Source organism: Pelophylax lessonae (assembly GCF_965119305.1).
Source record: "Pelophylax lessonae genome assembly, chromosome: 10".
NCBI classification, from domain to species: Eukaryota; Metazoa; Chordata; class Amphibia; order Anura; family Ranidae; genus Pelophylax; species Pelophylax lessonae.
In genome coordinates, this window is record NC_138777.1 from 178,513,230 (window position 1) to 178,527,204 (window position 13,975).

At 39.7% G+C, this 13,975-nt stretch overlaps 1 protein-coding gene across 1 annotated transcript in view; it reads right to left on the bottom strand.

Moving 5' to 3' along the window:
- Positions 1 to 1,050: 1,050 nt before the first annotated feature.
- The window catches only part of LOC309565115 (uncharacterized protein), a 554,763-nt gene continuing 541,838 nt past the window's right edge, over positions 1,051 to 13,975 (bottom strand). The window contains exons 15-18 of the mRNA XM_082269892.1: positions 5,977 to 6,047; positions 4,969 to 5,002; positions 4,245 to 4,292; positions 1,051 to 1,287 (exon numbers count right to left, since the gene is read on the bottom strand). Coding sequence (XP_082126018.1) covers positions 1,216 to 1,287; positions 4,245 to 4,292; positions 4,969 to 5,002; positions 5,977 to 6,047 — 225 coding nt within the window. The 3' untranslated portion in view covers positions 1,051 to 1,215. The remainder of the gene's footprint in view (positions 1,288 to 4,244; positions 4,293 to 4,968; positions 5,003 to 5,976; positions 6,048 to 13,975) is intronic.

The following is a 13,975-nucleotide window of genomic DNA, read 5'->3' on the forward strand; positions in this document are numbered from 1 at the left end:
AGAGATCTCAATCTGCGACGCTTTAAATTTATTTAACGGTTACCAGTTTAGAGGTAGAGTGTAGCTCTTTTTTTTAAATTATTGCTCACACTCTGGCGATCGCGGCGATACCTCACATGTGTGGTTTGAACAGCGATTTCATTTGCGGCTCGACTTGCGTATACGTTTTTTTTTGTGCGCGAGCTAACGGTGACGGGGGCGGCTAAATTTTTTTTTTTCCCATTTATTTTATTTATTTTTTTAACTTTATTACAGTTTTAAAAAAAAAAAAAAAATCTGATCACTTTTATTGCTGTCACAAGCAATGTAAACATCCCTTGTGACAGCAATATGTCGTGACAGGTACACTTTATGGAGGGATCGGGAGTCTAAAAGACCCTAGACCCCTCCACTACACTTCCCTGTATGCAAAATGCCAAAAACGGCGTTTTTGCATACAGCCGATTTTCAAATTTGCCGCCTTTTGCGGCACAGTAACCCGGAAGTGACGTCATGGACGCCGCCTCCGGGTTACGTCAACGGAGCCCCGATCGATGCTGTTTCCGGCATTCATCGGGACTCCATCCAGCCGGCGGACGCGCCGGCTGGGTGCTCGGGGCTCCCGGTGGGACGGGAGCCCCGAGCAAAGCCACGGAAGGCGGCGGGAGGGGGGGGACGTCCCCTCCCGCCCCCCAGGTACCGATCGAGCGGCTCCCGAGCCGCATCGGTCGGTACCGACGGAAAGCCAACCGTCGGCTTCAAACCACGGTACCGGAATGATGCCTCTAGCTAGAGGCATCATCCCGGTACACTACCGCAAAGTTTACTGACGTAGACCTACGTTAGTATGCGGTAAGTGGTTAAGGTAGATACCGAGCTACAGCATGGAGTTTTGTAGGTCCTTTTTGTTTACAAATTGGGCACTGCTATTCTAGGCCACCACTGAATCAAGAGCAATCATCTTGTTTTTATTAATCAATAAGTAACTAAATTACATACAACGTCATCTACTATCATCATCAAGATTCTACTTTGTATACATGACTGAACATCACATGTCCCAAACAGCACCACATATATTTTAAATAAAACAATCATGGCAACCTAACAAAAGCAAAAACTGGGTTTTATTTTGGCATGAGGAACAATTAAAATGTATACACATTTTATAGTAAACATTGAACAAATAAACCAACAGAGAAGGCTCCTATAATATGGAAACCTGCCAGCAGCTTGCTACTTAGATACAGCTGTGTTTGCTGTCAGAGAGTCTTTCTTGGTGTACTTCAGTAAACAGATTGGAATGGCCTGAAAAATAAACAAAATTCAGTGTTGTTCTATGAATTTCTTTAAAAGCAATCACATTACACACAAGCAAGAACATAATTTACCAGAACACTTTACTAAAGGCAAAAAGACTGTTTGCAAGGGAAGTTGCACTTTGAAGGGGAATTTTCCCCAGAGCTTGGTGAATGATTTAAAACTCTGCTGACTTCCATCATCCATGTCCAAGCAAATATGCAGGTTTTTTTATTTTCCTTGAATGTGATTGGGAATTCTTTTCAAAGTGAAATTTCACCACATTCACTAAAGTCTAGGGCAAATTCCCTTGTACAGTGCAACTTCCCTTTGCAAGGTGAACAGCCTTTTTGCCTTTAGCAAATCAACCCTTTTGTTTCTATGTGTTCCAGTCTGCCCTATGTCACTCTCCAAGTCCTGTGAATGGCATGTTCACTTTTAACCTCCCTGGCGGTATGATTATGTCAGGAATTCTGTCCCAAAAGCGGTACATTTTTTTTCATGGAAATTTGGCGTTATGTATTATAGGCCTACAATTCTAGTAGACATCCCAGATGTGATAAATTTGAAACACAATAGCATGAATTATAATCTAATCAATAATATAATTTTATTATATAATATATTATATATATATATAAATATATATATATATATATATATATATATATATATATATTATATTATAAAATTATATTATTGATTAGATTATAATTCATGCGTTATATTATATATATATATGTATGTGTATATATATATATATATATATGTATGTGTATATATATATATATATGTGTGTATATATATATATATATATATATATAATATAAATGTTATGTTTGTGTTTGTGTTTTGTGCAACGTTCAACGTTTGAATTTCCCTCCCTAGTTCCGCTCCCATGCAGCATTGCTGCTGCAGGGAAATGAACTAGGAAGTTATCAGACCGACGGAGGACGGACGAGCGGAGGGGATCTCAGATGGCTGGCGATCACAGCAATGGGAGATCATCGCTGGATCGCCAGGAGAAGGTAAGACACCGCTGCGCGCTCTGCACATCCACCCTGAGCGTGACTCGGGGCTACCGATAACAGCATGGAAAATCCACCCGAGTCACGCTCGGGGATACCGCTAGGCAGGTTAAGCTTGACTTTCTCATGACATAAAACAGCAGTTAATGCAGTTATAAAATATTTTTTAACAGTCAGTACATTTATTTATTGCAGCCAGTGAGAGTGTCTGAATTGGCTCACTATCAGCCTTCAGCAATCCCCTACAAAGAAACTCTCAGACTACATGAACAGATTGTCTTAATTTGCCTGCCAGCTCATCAGCCATGGGGTGCAGGTGACTCTGGCTATATATTGCAGCGCTGTAAATGGTAAAAAAATTGAAGAACTATCTCCAATAAACAATATATGAAAAAAAACGTCTCTTGTGATATAAGTTCATAAAATTGATATGATGATATTCAGTGGGTGTAGTCCAGTGAACAAATGGAAACAATGATGAAAAGGAAATTGATTTCTCCACCACCAAAAACGAGTGAAATGCAAACTCACCAGAGCCAAATGCTGTCTAGATTTAGGACAGCAATAGAGTATTGTGCGACCAGTCTCAAGATCTTTAGGACATCAATGTAGTCAGTAACCTCCGGCCTCGTAGATAACCTCCAGTGCGTTGATTGACTCAGCACGTCATGCAAGGGTTAAATTGCAAAAATGGGAGAGGCCCATGGTGTAGTATGAAGTAAAAATCAATTTAATCAAAATAAAATAATGTGTATTACTGGTACAAAATACAGTGTACATAAAGAGTAATATAAAAACAAATAACAGTAACCGGAAGTGACGTTCCATCTCTAATCTCAGCAAGGATACACGTATAGTTTGATCGGTATAAATAACTATTACGGTATATAATTTATTCAACATACCGCTCACTCTACTAATATTAACACTTCTCATCTTCACATTTCATTGATTACTTTTACCTTATTAAATATCCACACTTTTAGCATAAGACTTCAACAAAATGGTGGCCAAAACTGGAAATGAGAATTCCTCAGTGACCCCAATTACCACATGTGGTCTGATGACCTAATTAAACACACAGATATATATATGTGCTTGTTTGAGATGATAACTGCAAAGCTACTGAGGACGCGTTGGACGTGAAACAGCCGTAGAGCTTGTTATCTCAAATACCTAAGGTCCAAGCCATCACTTTTCATTTTAGTGGTGGCTTTATATGTGAGTTCTTTTTTTACAGTTATTTGTTTTTATATTGCTTTTTATGTACACTGTATTTTGTATCAGTAATACACATTATTTTATTTTGATTAAATTGATTTTACTTCATACTACACCATGGGCTTCTCCCATTTTTTGCAATTTAACCCTTGCATAACGTGCGGAGTCAATCAGCGCACTTGAGGTTATCCACGAGGCCGGAGGTTGCTGACTACATTGATGTCCTAAAGATCTTTAGACCGGTCGCACAATACTCGATTGCTGTCCTATAATCTAGACAGCATTTGGCTCTGGTGAGTTTGCCCTTCACTCGTTTTTGGTGGTGGAGAAATCAATTTCCTTTTCATCATTGTTTCCATTTGTTCACTGGACTACACCCACTGAATATCATCATATCAATTTTATGAACTTATATCACAAGAGACTTTTTTTTCATATATTGTTTATTGGAGATAGTTCTTCAATGTTTTACCATTTATCAGCGTTGCAATATTTTCTTTATTCTTGTATTTGTGTGTATGTATATTTTACACTTTTTTGCTAGCTGTTTTTTCTAATCACAAGCGCTGATTCACTTTTTATTATTTATGACTCTGGCTATATGGCAACAAAGACGCCATAAAAAACAGGACTAGCCCTAACAGCCAGATCAGTGTCCTGATTTGTAACAGACAGGGCACCTATATTGTACTATAGCAAAATGTAAAGTAGGGGTACCTGCAAGTGACTGAAAATCACAAACTCTGTAGGCCACTTTCCTGGAATCTAGGAGAGAGGAAAAAAGAGAAGGGCTCAGAATGGACATGTAGTCTGCGAGTAAATAAGAAAAAATCATCCTACTACAAAGGACATAACTCAAGACATTTAGAAGAGGAAACTGGTAATTAATATGTATATAATCACAAGGGTATATTAGCTGCCTATTTGTTATTTATATAGACCTGTAGCTTAACCTGACTGATTTTCCTTGAAGTGAATGTAAAGGCATTTTTTTTTTTACTTTTTGGAGAGTAAGTAAGGGTCAGACATTTTGTCAAGTTTTTACTGTTGTCTTTGCCTCTGTTGAGGTGTGAAGAATCTCCAGAATGGGGGAAATAATAACCGGATGGGAGTTTTTTAAGCATTCTTTATTTTTGAATGATATAATACTGTGGTTACAGATTTAAATGGCAGCATTAAAGCAGTTACAAAATACTTTAGTGTATACCATTTGATAAGAAGTATTCCTGAGCAGTAGTATAAAACTTCAATAGGACCAAGTTAACATTCACATAGATCATGTTAGCAATGCTTCAAAGCATACCCGATAGAAGTTTTAACCTTTTCCTACTTTATCAACAAAAAAAAAGAAAAAAAGTTTTGGCTTTATATACACCTTAATACAACACATAGTAGGTGATGACTGAAGAGTTGAAAAGAGGAAAAGATTGCAGAAGCTCACCTGAATGGAATCAAACCCACTTGGTGGCGATGTCCTGAAAAATAACAAGATGCAATAATAGGCTGCAGTTATCACTAATTAACTTTCAAGTGTATTCAAATCTAGACAAACCTAACTGTGACCTACGTTAGGAAAGCTATACAGCTGTTCTGCAGTATGCACACTAAACTTACCTACCCTCCAATGCTGCACCAGAGATCTCTGCGTCCCCAAACCCAATTAGCCTATGTTTGGAGGCCTCTGTAGACCTCCACTGTGTGCCCAGAAACTTTAAATAAGTGATGTTATCACTTTTTACCATATTATGATATTTTTCTTCTGGGAAGCAAATCCCGGTACCAGCACTGCGGGTAGCATTTATAGACAAAAACTAAAATTCAGTTTTGTATGAGGACAGGTGGTTTGAATTATCTGTCAGCTTCTCAAAACTCTTGAGACCCCAAAGAAGAGATTTCCATTGAGTAATGTGTGTTTCTACTCCTTCTTTAAGGTGGAATGTACCACACATCATCAGTCTGCTTGCATTTGCCGTAATGATGAGGCAAAATTCAGAACTCTAATAAAGGGGTCCCTACACTGGAGACTCAGAGAAAATGGTCAGCATTAGTCAATAATGACAAAAACTGAATTATCAGGTGTAAGTGAAGCAAAGATCACTAGGTTATTATACATTTATTTGGAAAGAATTACAAAGGTAGAATTTTGCTTAAAAAAACATGGCTTCAGTCTGGGAAATTCAGTCTGAGAACACTGACTTAAAAGAAGATGTAGGAGGCTGGAGGAGAGTGACCAAGTTTCACGTTTACAAGTTTATTGTATATAGTTTCCACTGCCTAAATCTCTGAATCTACAAATTTTCAACAAGACATTTTCATTAACAGCAATCTCTGATTTTTCATGACATAATCCGTTTAAATTTCCCAAGTGGGTGATAGGTTTACTTGATTTCCTCTCTACTTTAAAAGAAGAAATGTAAACCAATTATAATGTGAAATCAGGATTTCATACCTGTTTGCTGACTTCACTCCATTAGTCTGTATCCTCCCAATATACACATCTGCTACAAGCACATGATGGGCCTACAGGGACAAACAAAATTGGTGTCATTAGAATTTTGTAAACACTGGAAGGGGAAAACCACTTTCTTTGACAATTGACAAATTGGTCTGTTCTCATCCAGTCCGATCCGATCCACTGGACGGATGGAAAATAGGGTTTCCATCCGTCCAGATTTGACGGATCAGATCGGATGTCAGCGGACATGTCTCCGCTGACATCCGATGCCCCATAGGGATGCATGGGGGGACCATTCAGATCCGCCAAAAAAACGAACAGGCGGATCTGAACGGTCCGCCTGTGTGAAAGGGGCCTTAAGCTTATATGGAAATGTCATAGCTCCTCAAAATTCTTCAATCTAACTATATATATGTAGTGGAGTTTCTGCTTATTGTAACCCACTTGAAAATAATATTTGACTGCTAACCAAATATTATTTACACTGCTTAGGATATTAGGTCTGCCTTTTCATATTGTGTACATCAGTTCCCATGGAGATCGAGTGTATGTTATATTACAAGTGCCATATGGCATTACTATGATTAAATCTTTTTCTCAAGGTCAACCTTCTACAGCTATATACAAATAAAAGATAACCAACCATTTACGAGTAATACAACAATTCTGATTCATATAGATCAAATTGTAACAAGATGTTTCTTTTTCATTTTGTTTATTTTTTTCATCATTAATTTTTAATTGGTAAAATATACTATATTATGTCATATGCTTATAAAGGCTGAGAGAGACTAAAGATTATATCTCTTATTCATTATTGTACTATTCAAGCACCCAGGGATAATTTGCTAACACTGGCAATTGCCAGAGCGGCAGACAAGCAATAAAATCCTTCTGCTTGTTAGCTTGGAGATACAAAGGCCAGGCAGTTAACTGTATGTCAAATAAGAACATTTTTAAGTTGCGAAAACAAATATAAAAGTGTGCAGAGAAATCCAGAACATACACTATATTGTCAAAAGTATTGTGACGCCTGCCTTTACACATACTTGAACTTTAATGGCATCCCAGTCTTAGTCCGTAGGGTTCATTATTGAGTTGGCCCACCCTTTGCAGCTATAACAGCTTCAACTCTTCTGGCAAGACTGTCTACAAGGTTTAGGAGTGTTTCTATGGGAATTGTTGACCATTCTTCCAGAATCGCATTTGTGAGGTCAGGCACTAGTAGTATTTAGCCACAATCAGCTAGACTAGAGCCTAGTACACAATATTCGTTTTTTATCGTTCCACCCAACGGGCTAAAAAAAAACCTGAAGAGCTCAGGAGGAGCTGCTGTACTAACTATCCAAAGTTAGTACAGTGATCTCCTCCGCTGAGCTAGTGTGTTCTCATGCCCACGCCAGAACATACTAGTCCGCACTCCCAGTCATTGGCTTCCAGCACTGATTGGATGCCGATCAGCAGACCTTTTTCGGTCATGTCCCTTCGACAGAAGCCGGTCAATCAGCTGTTGGACCAGCTGCCATACACATGGGCCGAGTGTTGTGTATTGTTTCTACTGAACTGGCCAATGCCACCAATATTTGACCCCAAGTATACGGCCCTTTATTCTTTAATGTTGAAGACAATTTGTAGCGTCTCCAAACCACTTTTTCAGTTCAGAACTGAAAAAGTGATAAAAAAGCTATGAATTGTCTTCAACATTATAGAATAAGTCTAGCTGAATGCAACTACTACTAGATATATTTTGACCTGGATAAATGAGAACCTTCACAGACATACTAGTTATCTGGTGGCAAATGTCAATTTCCTTGATTCAGACACATTGGATTTCTTATACACAAAGCTATTAAGCACAATTTTGTACTATTTTACTTTACTGCTTTATGGTAGTCCTCAAAGGAACTTACCCATGGTAACACTTCCTTACTTACTTTTGGATGTGTCTACAGAGTTGTAGGGTAACTGCCCCAAAATGACTTGAAAATGATCTAAAGCTTTTTTTTCAAGCCTAATTACAGCCAATACTTTCTTTTTTATTTATATTTATCCTCACTTTCTATATCAACACCCTATCACACCCTTATACAAAATGTGCCACCAGGAAAAAAGTCAAATCTCCAGGTTGGGGAAATGTACCCTTACTTCCTGTCTTAATGGCACCAAACGTCTGCAGCTACAGAATATTGTCATATGGGACCTGAGCTCAGCAGTAGCTGTTTGTAAAAGCAAACAGTTCTTTATTAGTTTCTCCCAAACAGGAAAGCGAATATAGATCCCAATGGCTTGTTGCTCAATAAACAATCCAGGGTTTTGGTTTTTAGTGTTTATTTTGGAACTTGGATGGGAGAAGGGAATAGTGGGATACTCCAACTGGAACTATGTATATTGGATAAGAACAACTCTCACTTGGCCTCACCAAGTTGCTTGTGGAAGCAGCTGCACTGCTTGAACCATACTGCCATATGTATGGAAAAGGTTAAGTTTCCTTGCTCTTTCTCTCCAGCAATAGACTTGGCAATCTACATTATCTTCAGGACACTCGTTAGCATCCCCTTTACTGACACCCATCCACTGACTCTTCTAGCTGCAGGGGTGGCCCCCCTCAGGTCAGGCCCCTTGACACAGATCTATACTCACTGTACTGCAGAATCAGATCCTTCAGTGTCTCCCTTTTCAGTCAGCTTCACAGGACCGCTGGGTTCAATTCCTCTCTAGGCCCTCAGGTTGACTATCTGAGGCCATATGGCACCTCTACAGAGGAGGAGCCAGCCGCCCCCTCTCTGTTATCAAGACGAAAGACCCTTAACACAATAGCACATGTGCTCCTGGCTTTTATACAGTATCCCAACATGCACCAAGGCACTTCCCTCTGACAAATCTCCAGGGTGGTTTTAAACGACTGTGCACTCATTCGTCAGGTTTCCTCCCACTTTCCAATATGCCTCCCTATTGGACCAGCGTGAAACACTCTGCAGACAGACTGAGTTGCACCTGAGCACATTGAGCAGACCTCACTAGCAGATCCTGCTCTCTGGTAGGCAGAGAACAATATAGATTTACCTGCAATCTCTCTGGTAAGCAGACAGGATCCAAAAACTATACTGTCTCTCTAGCACCTACCTAGAAGGGTGCTACATATATATATATATATATATATATATATATATATATTAATACTGTACACAGTACATGAATATTGTATATATTATAAGCTATTTATACATTACATGCAGATTCCTATATTTTTAAGACTTGCCTATATGCCAAAATACATTAATACATGTATTTCTTCTATTTGTAAAGCACTGCCATATTACACAGCACTTTACGGAGTGCATAAAACCATTTGCATTATTCCCTACACCACACTAATTTAACACCTATAAATCTATAATTATGTTTTGTTTAATGGGAGGAAACCAGGAGGTAAACCACATAAACAGATAGAGAACAGAATCAAATCTGTCAGGCAAGGGAACTAAGCACTTAGCCATCATATTTAAATTTTACAATCCTCTGGGGGAATACCACAAGCCACATCAAGCCAAAACATTAGCAGCAATATTATTATGTGATAACATCACTTTAGTTTTATGCATTAAGGCATTTATTTACCTTTTACCTACAAAGCAAACACTTCATTCACAAAGCTTTTTCATTTGGTGAAAGATATTTTTTGGTGCACCACAGTGCTGCTAGTAGACTAACAACTTCACTACTGTTTAAGAAAAGACAATATGTTGTGGCGCTTGCAATTCCTCAATACAACAAAGTAATACATTTCCTTCAGTGACACCATACACATAAGATTTACAATGCAAACACAATGTTTCAACTATACCAATCACTGTGCAATATAGTACATGAATAATGTACACAATATAAAAAAATAAGCAACACAGAAAACTGTACCACAATGCACCTACCTCAGCTACATCCTTAACCACTTCAGCTCCAGAAGGTTTTACCCCCTTAATGACAGGCCATTTTTTGCGATACAGCACTGCGTTGCTTTAACTGATAACTGCACAGTCGTGCAAAACTCTGTACCCAAATAAAATGTAAGTCTTTTTTTCCCCACAAGTAGAGCTTTCTTTTAGTGGTATTTTATCACCTCTGCAGTTTTTATTTTTTGTGCTATAAACAAAAAAAGAACCACAATTTTGAAAAAAATATATATATATATATTTTTTTTTCTACTATAAAACATTCCCAATAAAAACATTTAAAAAATTCAAATTTTGTCATCAATTTAGGCCAATATGTATTCTGCTACATATGTTTGGTAAATAAAAATCCTAACAAGCATATACTGATTGGTTTGCGCAAAAGTTATAACATTATAACTAGTGTTGAGCGAACACGGACTGTATTATTCGTGTTCGTACCGAATAATTGGATTTTTTTTACCCGAACACGGACACGGACACTTTACTGTATGTTCGGGTAAAAATCCGTGTTCGGTCGTTTTATTTCCGGGTTTTGCATGCTTTGGCGCTCTTTTCATGGCGGGCTTTCAACAGCCAATCAACAATCGTTTAACTGGTGTGCCTTAAGCCATCCCAGCCATGCCTGCAAATGTCTTAGTAGCTGTGATTGGCCGTCTGAAGCATGTGACCAAGTCTTTATAAGTTCGAGGCAGCCGCCGCAGCAGCGTCATTCTGCTGCTTAGCTAAGGGACAGAGCACACATCAATGTGCTGGCTGCTGATTAGGGAAAGATAGGCAGGAAAAAACCATTTGTGTCCGGATAGAATTGAGGGACAGGTCGGAGTGTTTAGGCAGGGCGAGTTGTAGGCATTTTAGGGATAGAGTCTGCTGAATTATAGGGTCAGTGTCTTCTACAAACTACAATCGATATTGCTGTGTGGGGGGTGGGGTGAATCTGCACTCAATCCTGATCTACGATCTCTTCTCAATCCTGTTAGGGACAGAGTCTGCTGAATTTTAGGGAAACTGTGTTCTACAAACTACAATCGATATTGCTGTGTGGTGTGGGATTGGAGATAGGCAGGTGTCAGTGATCCACATCCATTTTTCTGTGTGTGAGCTGCAGTGAACACAATCTTTTTGGGCTGCAGTGAACACAATCTTTTTGGGCTGCAGTGAACACAATCTTTTTGGGCTGCAGTGAACACAATCTTTTTGGGCTGCAGTGAACACAATCTTTTTGGGGTGCAGTGAACAAAATCTTTTTGGGGTGCAGTGAACACAATCCTTTTTGGTGTGCAGTGAACACAATCTTTGTGGGGTGCAGTGAACAAAATCCTTTGTGGGGTGCAGTGAACACAATCTTTTTGGGGTGCAGTGAACAAAATCCTTTTTGGGGTGCAGTGAACAACATCCTTTTTGGGGTGCAGTGAACACAATCTTTTTGGGGTGCAGTGAACAAAATCCTTTGTGGGGTGCAGTGAACACAATCTTTTTGGGGTGCAGTGAACACAATCTTTTTGGGGTGGAGTGAACAACATCCTTTTTGGGGTGCAGTGAACAAAATCCTTTTTGGGGTGCAGTGAACAAAATCATTTTTGGGGTGCAGTGAACACAATCTTTTTGGGGTGCAGTGAACACAATCTTTGTGGGGTGCAGTGAACACAATCTTTTTGGGGTGGAGTGAACAACATCCTTTTTGGGGTGCAGTGAACAACATCCTTTTTGGGGTGCAGTGAACACAATCTTTTTGGGGTGCAGTGAACACAATCTTTGTGGGGTACAGTGAACAGAATCTTTGTGGGGTGCAGTGAACACAATCTTTGGGGGGTACAGTGAACACAATCTTTTTGGGGTGCAGTGAACACAATCTTTGTGGGGTGCAGTGAACACAATCTTTTTGGGGTGGAGTGAACAAAATCATTTTTGGGGTGCAGTGAACAACATCCTTTTTGGGGTGCAGTGATCAAAATCCTTTTTGGGGTGCAGTGAACACAATCTTTTTGGGGTGCAGTGAACAAAATCCTTTGTGGGGTGCAGTGAACAGAATCTTTGTGGGGTGCAGTGAACACAATCTTTGGGGGGGTACAGTGAACACAATCTTTTTGGGGTGCAGTGAACACAATCTTTGTGGGGTACAGTGAACAGAATCTTTGTGGGGTGCAGTGAACACAATCTTTGGGGGGTACAGTGAACACAATCTTTTTGGGGTGCAGTGAACACAATCTTTGGGGGGTACAGTGAACACAATCTTTTTGGGGTGCAGTGAACACAATCTTTGTGGGGTGCAGTGAACACAATCTTTGGGGGGGTACAGTGAACACAATCTTTTTGGGGTGCAGTGAACAACATCCTTTTAGGGTGCAGTGAACACAATCTTTGTGGGGTGCAGTGAACAACATCCTTTTAGGGTGCAGTGAACACAATCTTTGTGGGGTACAGTGAACAGAATCTTTGTGGGGTGCAGTGAACACAATCTTTGGGGGGTACAGTGAACACAATCTTTGTGAGGTGCAGTGAACACAATCTTTGTGGGGTGCAGTGAACACAATCATTGTGGGGTGCAGTGAACTCAATCTTTGTGGGGTACAGTGAACACAATCTCATACTTCTGAAGATTTGAGGGTGCTGCCTGTTCCATACTCCCCCTACTCCTCATCTAGCCTTTTAGGGGTACAAACAATAGTAATTGGGGCCTAGTGTGGTTGTGTACGTGTGATATACATACACTTTTTTTGGATCATATTTTCTATTCCGCTATTTAATCAAAAACCTTTGGGGATCAGTTAAATTGGGGGATAGTCTGTGTTGGTACGTGTGAGAGAGATCCACCTTTCCAAGTTGTTGGGGTTCATCTCATACTTCTGAAGGTTTGAGGGTGCTGCCTGTTCCATACTCCCCCTACTCCTAGCCTTTTAGGGGTACAAACAATAGTAATTGGGGCCTAGTGTGGTTGTGTACGTGTGATATACATACACTTTTTTTGGATCATATTTTCTATTCCGCTATTTAATCAAAAACCTTTGGGGATCAGTTAAATTGGGGGATAGTCTGTGTTGGTACGTGTGAGAGAGATCCACCTTTCCAAGTTGTTGGGGTTCATCTCATACTTCTGAAGGTTTGAGGGTGCTGCCTGTTCCATACCCCCCCTACTCCTCATCTAGCCTTTTAGGGGTACAAACAATAGTAATTGGGGCCTAGTGTGGTTGTGTACGTGTGATATACATACACTTTTTTTGGATCATATTTTCTATTCCGCTATTTAATCAAAAACCTTTGGGGATCAGTTAAATTGGGGGATAGTCTGTGTTGGTACGTGTGAGAGAGATCCACCTTTCCAAGTTGTTGGGGTTCATCTCATACTTCTGAAGGTTTGAGGGTGCTGCCTGTTCCATACTCCCCCTACTCCTCATCTAGCCTTTTAGGGGTACAAACAATAGTAATTGGGGCCCAGTGTGGTTGTGTACGTGTGATATACATACACTTTTTTTGGATCATATTTTCTATTCCGCTATTTAATCAAAAACCTTTGGGGATCAGTTAAATTGGGGGATAGTCTGTGTTGGTACGTGTGAGAGAGATCCACCTTTCCAAGTTGTTGGGGTTCATCTCATACTTCTGAAGGTTTGAGGGTGCTGCCTGTTCCATACTCCCCCTACTCCTCATCTAGCCTTTTAGGGGTACAAACAATAGTAATTGGGGCCCAGTGTGGTTGTGTACGTGTGATATACATACACTTTTTTTGGATCATATTTTCTATTCCGCTATTTAATCAAAAACCTTTGGGGATCAGTTAAATTGGGGGATAGTCTGTGTTGGTACGTGTGAGAGAGATCCACCTTTCCAAGTTGTTGGGGTTCATCTCATACTTCTGAAGGTTTGAGGGTGCTGCCTGTTCCATACCCCCCCTACTCCTCATCTAGCCTTTTAGGGGTACAAACAATAGTAATTGGGGCCTAGTGTGGTTGTGTACGTGTGATATACATACACTTTTTTTGGATCATATTTTCTATTCCGCTATTTAATCAAAAACCTTTGGGGATCAGTTAAATTGGGGGATA